The sequence below is a fragment of the Chrysochloris asiatica genome, unplaced genomic scaffold (genome assembly GCF_000296735.1).
Source record: "Chrysochloris asiatica unplaced genomic scaffold, ChrAsi1.0 scaffold00006, whole genome shotgun sequence".
NCBI lineage: Eukaryota > Metazoa > Chordata > Mammalia > Afrosoricida > Chrysochloridae > Chrysochloris > Chrysochloris asiatica.
The window spans coordinates 27,517,355-27,523,391 of record NW_006408524.1 but is presented as its reverse complement, the minus strand read 5'-3'; the positions used below and the strand labels follow the sequence as shown (position 1 = coordinate 27,523,391).

Genomic DNA, 6,037 nt, shown 5'->3' with positions numbered 1-6,037 from the left:
CATGTTAGTCATAAAACAAGAAAAATAAGACAAAAGAATCTCAATGAGACACCATAGAAATTCCTCATCAACTTTCCATGATAAACTATGTGTGAAATGTACCTCCTGACTCAGTAAAAGAGTTGAGTTGCATTGAGGGGTTAGCTTTGGTGGACACCTTTCAAAATTGATTTTATCTTAAGAATAATTGATATTATATGATTTCCTGCCACAATTACAACTCTACCATTGAGTTCTTTGCTAGATCTTCACAATAATATCTTTATCAGAAGGTTAAAGGGATGGAATATATCCAACTTGTTCTAGTTGTAATGTGTGTATACAGCACATTTTGGATTTCTTCTTTTCTACTTACTATTGTTTTGTCTATGTATTTACATAAATGGACCTGATCCATGTATTTATTTTATAATATAATTTTCATGCTGTTCATCCATCAATGAACTGGGCATTTGAGTTTTGTCTTTTCCACCCAACATTATCTTGCACAGACATTTACATAAAGGGGCAGCATTCACATATTTATTTTATTAAGGTACCATAGTTTGTATAGTTATTTGACAATTATTGGGTGTTTGAGTTTTTTCAAGTTTTCATTTTTGAAAAACAATGATGATGCAGGGTTTGTGGTTCACAGCTTCGAAAAATACTTGATTCTGAAAAATTTCCACAGAGTACAATACAAAAATGAGATGAAACACTATCCATTTTCTAGTTCTAATATTTTATTCTTAAACTTTTCAAGATGTCAGAACATCATCACCTTTTCTGGATTCCTCTGACCAGATCTTAACTTAAATTCCTGAAAACATAAACTTCATTAACAAGGGCATTATGGCTTATCTTGAAGACAGAATCCAGCAACAAAAAGGAAGTTCTGTTATAGTTTTTCTTTTCTTGCAAGAGAATGGGTTTTGAAGGGCTGCATGAAAATCTCAATTGTAGAAATAATAGGAATTATGGCCATAGAATTGGTGTTTCATTCCTGAATGCTCCTTATCCCTGAGGTCTTTTTGGTCATCTAGGATTGATTTATGGAAACGTTTTCGTACACCAGTTTTTGAAAAAGAGTTCTTCAGGTCCAGCAGGTTGGCTTGAGGCTTGGCCACTCCAGCCCTTGGAATCCAACCCAGAATAGGTCTTGTTTCTTCGTTGTTTTCCATGTTCAAAGCCCACTGATGATCTTCTGGCGTACCAAAAAACTGTTCTAAGGCGAATGCTTCTGTACCTTGTTTATTTTGCAAAATTCTAGGCTTACTAAGGTTCTTACGGTCCTGACATGTAGTATACTGGTCAGATGTAAAATGTTCATAGTGAATGTAATTGTTGGCCTTAGAGTAAGGTACACGAGGTTGGGGCTTTAATGCCAGCTGTCTCTGGTACATATCTTCTATCTTTTTAGTATCTGTGACTTTTGGAAATGATTTTATGTTATAAAGGTCAGTCAGCTCTTTTGTTGGGTAACCTGATGGAAGTACATAGGTCGACAGCAAACTTTGTTCTTTAATCTTCTCTTCAATGTCTTGGTCTTTACGGGCTACGCTGGCCCATGTGTTATCATTAAGGGCCCTCATTTCTTCAGAGCTGGGTATAAAGGTATGAAAAGTACATAAAACTGTAGGGGTACAATCTGGACAGGGAGGTGGTTTTTCCTGGACGGTAGCCTCCAGAGGACGTTGTTCATTAATCAATCGAGCAATTCGTCCTTCCAAGGGTCTGACGGGTTTTAAGACAGGGTGGAATTTTTCTTGCTGTAGTAGTGAAATAAGAAGAAAATAAATTATTCATGAATCTGGCATTTTGAGGACGTTGCTACAAATGGCCGATCAAAAGTAATACCTGTTTTCCCTGAGTAAACAAGGATGGGTTAGGAGTGTACACTGCAATCTTTTTATATTTATTGAGATATTACTAAAATATATGTGTGGTCATAAGCATATGTTTATCTCCTCTACTTATTTTTGCCAAGATGGAAAAAGTGAATTTTTAATTTAGCTATAGAGAAGCTCCTTTATTTAGGGACTTGTTGCTTTTACACTTTGGAAGATATAAAATAATCACTGGAACAGAACTTTTACCCATCACCAACTGATGTTAAAAGTAATGCATGATTATTTCAATCTTAGGAGTTCTGATATGACATTGTAGGATAAGCACTGGACTGCTAACTGCAAGGTCAGTAGTTCAAACCCACCAGCCTCTCTGCAGGAGAAAGATAAGGCTTTCTGCTCATGCAGATTTACAGTCTTGGAAACCCTACGCTGGCTCTGTATGAGGGAACCAACAGGATGACAGTGAATGAGTGGGTGAGTGATTTAAACCTTAGTCAAAGCCTTCTTTATTAGGCCAAGGCAGGGAGCTCATCAACCTTAGCCGAATAAGAAGCACCTTTGAAGTTAGCAGAAAATGAAGTTCCTAGATCTGACTCTTGAGGATTATGATTCAGAAGGTTGCAGTGGGGCACAGGTATCTGGTTTTTAAGAAGACCACAGGTGGTGTTGAGACTGGTGGTGTGCTATTTTGAGAAACATTGGTCTGATGTGAGTTTGTCCTGCCTGTGCTGCTTTTTGAAGTGTGTGATCAATATTGTTTAGCACATCGGGAACTGCAAAGCAGTGAGTGTATTCAAAGTGCTATTACCACATGTCTGTCTGTCAGGGGGAAGAGAGAGGGAGATGACTGGGAGAGGGCATGAGGGAACTTTCTGGGTCATAGTCTATATCTTGATAAGAGGTTAGGATACAATGGTGTGTGCATTTGTGAAAGCCATGTGAATCTACACTTAAGATATCTATAAGGAGCTCTGGTAATGTAGTGTTACGAATCGGGCTGCGAACCGCAAGATCAGTAGTTAGAAACTACCTGCTGCTTCGCAGGAGAAAGATGAGGCTTTCTGCTCCCCTAAAGATTTACAGCCTCAGCTGTAAATTTAAAGACCAAGGCACTGTGGGTTAATGCACCAGGCTGCAAAGCTGGTAGAACAGTAAGGTCAAGCTCACCTGCTGCTCCTTGGAAACCCTATACAGGGTCGCTATGAGTCAGAACCGACTTGATGGCACTTAACAACAACAACAAATTTTACTGAATGTAAATTTGACCTTTAAATAAAAAAAACACCACAAATCAAATTTGAACATGCTGAATGTTTAGGGGTGATTAGGTAGGGTTTATCATATCCTGCTTTGATGGAATCTCTTTCCCTTTAAGCAAGAAGCAATTTTTGTATCTTCATTTTATTCTTCTACAGAAAAAATTTCATAGGCTTCCTAGAGTCCATTATTTGGGTTTTAGTCAGAAACTCACAAGATTTACTGAAAATTTCTTTTGAACTATTTTAGATGTATTTCATCTTACTGTTGTTTTTGTTAAGTGTCGTAGAATCGATTCTGACCCATAGCGACCCTGTATAGGGTTTCCAAGGAGCAGCTGGTGAGCTTGACCTTACAGTTCTACCAGCTTTGCAGCCTGGTGCATTAACCCACAGTGCCACATCTTATTAGTTACTATTTAAATGTTTATTTACTCACACAAAATTCTGCATATATGTAGCAAGCATACTACATATAACTGTCCACATATTTCTTTGCAAAAATCGAAAAAGCTGCTTTCTGAGTAGCTAGACTCTACAGGGTCAAATCTGTGGAAATCTGGAATTACTGAATACACCTAGCAATGTTAGAGTGTGCATGTAATATTTTACAACCTTTTGTTAAGTACCTTGGAGTCGGTTCTGACTCATAACGACTCTATATATAGGGTTTCTGAGGAGCAATTGGTGGGCTTGAACCTCCAACCTTGCGGTTAGCAGTCCAGTGCTTATCTTACAGCACCACACCAGAAATCTCTACCTTACAGGGTACTTATTGCAAGTGAAACATACAAAGTATACTTCAGTGGATGGCAAAGTACAGCCTGTAGAACTATTTCTGGTTCTATGATTTTGTTCCACCATAAAATATACTGAAGCTAATCAATGTGTTCAACTTAAAAAAAAACTTGAGACTGAAGTAATCTTGGTGGTGGTTGTGTGCTGTGGAGTTGGTTCTGACTTACAGTGACCTTGTTTAGAATTTCCCAGGCTACAAAACTTTACAGGAGTAGAAAGTCCATCTTTCTACCTCGGAGTGGCTGACCTTGCGGTTAGCCGCTCAGTTTGTAATCTACTATGCTACCAGGGCTATCTTAGAGTTGTTTTTTATGTGTCTTTGAACAATTTACCTCTCTAAAGATGTTAATTTTGTTTTGAAAATTTTGTAGTTTTATAGGATAAAGTTTAGGCCCCAAATAAAATAATACATATGCATACTAGTAGGTCATTTCATTACACAATTAAGCCAACAGATTATAACTTCGTTCACTAAAACCCACTGACATTGAGTTGATTCTGATTCATAACAACTCTTTATAGAGTTTCCATGGCTGTAAATCTTTATGGAGTATGAAGTCTCATCTCTCCCCCACACAGTGGTTGGTGGGTTTGAACATCTGACCTTGTGGTTAGCAGTCCAATGTTTATGCTACAGCACTACCAGAGCTCCTTAGTTTCAGTAGAGCCAGAGATAATTTCATTTGTTAAAATCAATCAAAGGAGCCCTGGTGGCCCAGTGGGTTAAGTGTTGGGCTGCAAACTGCAAGGTTAGCGGTTCATATAAACCAGCTACTCCTTGAGAGAAAGATGAGCCTATCTACTCCTGTACAGACTGACAGTCTCAGAAGCCCTAGGGGGTAGTTTTAGGGCCCTATAGGGTCACTAGGAACCAGAATCGACTTGCTGGCAGTGGGTGTAGCCTGAAAAGAAATTCATACTATCAGTTAAATACCTAATGGGATTTGCAGAGACTTTATTGGCTTTTGGTTGTAATTCAGCCAACTCTCAATTATTGTGGCTATCAGGAGGGAGTTTTATTTCTTCAAAAAAAATGGTAACGCACAAGATATACAAATACGCAAAGATTCACAGAATTCATTAAGAATCACATTAAATTAATAATTAAGTTCTGTTCTTTTGTAAACTAATTTCTTTGTAAGTTATTTTACCAAAGCAACATAGTAGAAAATCTGTAAAACAAGCACTGTGAGGAGGAAAAGATACCTTTCTTGTTCTTTCAAATAATGGGCAAGGGTATTCAAACCAGTTTAGTTTGATTTTGTTCAGAATTAACGTCTAAAATGAGTAACAATTTCCCTTGGCAAGCTTGGTCACCAACGTGTACGAATTAAAAAATAAGTGGGCAAAGCAAATGGGAGCCCAGCATCTGGTTACTTCGCCCCTAAATAACTGAGAGTTGGCTGCAATTACTTACAGGCTCAGGGTCAAATCCTATCTGTCCAGTTAAGCCGGCTACCTCCTTTTCATGGTAATCATCCAGCTCAAGGGGGTTCATGGGCCCCACACCTTAAGGGAAACATTATGTCATATTATTCTGTTAGAGTAAATGAAGAATGACATTTAAATGACCTTTTATTGAAAAACATACCCATACCCTTTGTAATATAATTAGAACCCATGAAATGAAAACCTACCCTTCCTCCCAGTTACCCACTAAGAGAAACTTACCACCCGCCTTAATGTTTATTAGGGCCTACACTGAGAAACAGGGAAAACTGTCAGAGGATGAAAGCATTTGCTAAATATTTGTACTTGTATTAAAGTGCGGTCATACCTGTAAAATCATGAGTGTACGAAGTGATCCAGTGGGACCGCTCAAGATTTCTTTGTATGTTGGCTTCTTTCAGAGAAGTAATAGGATCCCACAAGTTTAAAGACATGTTAGGAGCGTAGGTTTTAGGAGGTTTTGGGTAGAACACTGGCTTATTTTTCTCAACACATTTAGGAATCTAGAATATGAATGTAAAGAAGAATGCTTTAGTGGCATCTAGCAGAATAAGGGCCTACCTACATTGACAGAGAACTTCCAGAGGTTCAAGCGGATTCAGAAGAGGCAGTAGAATGAGGGATATCATTGCTGATGTCTGATGGATCTTGGCTGAAAGCAGAGAATATCAGAAAGATGTTTACCTGTGCTTTATTGACTAT

General features: G+C 38.2%; 1 protein-coding gene across 1 annotated transcript in view; it reads right to left on the bottom strand.

Annotated features, from left to right (window-relative positions):
• Positions 1 to 935: 935 nt before the first annotated feature.
• Positions 936 to 6,037, bottom strand: part of LOC102813728 (chromosome unknown open reading frame, human C7orf31) — a 51,241-nt gene continuing 46,139 nt past the window's right edge. The window contains exons 7-9 of the mRNA XM_006832201.1: positions 5,664 to 5,838; positions 5,304 to 5,395; positions 936 to 1,751 (exon numbers count right to left, since the gene is read on the bottom strand). Coding sequence (XP_006832264.1) covers positions 936 to 1,751; positions 5,304 to 5,395; positions 5,664 to 5,838 — 1,083 coding nt within the window. The remainder of the gene's footprint in view (positions 1,752 to 5,303; positions 5,396 to 5,663; positions 5,839 to 6,037) is intronic.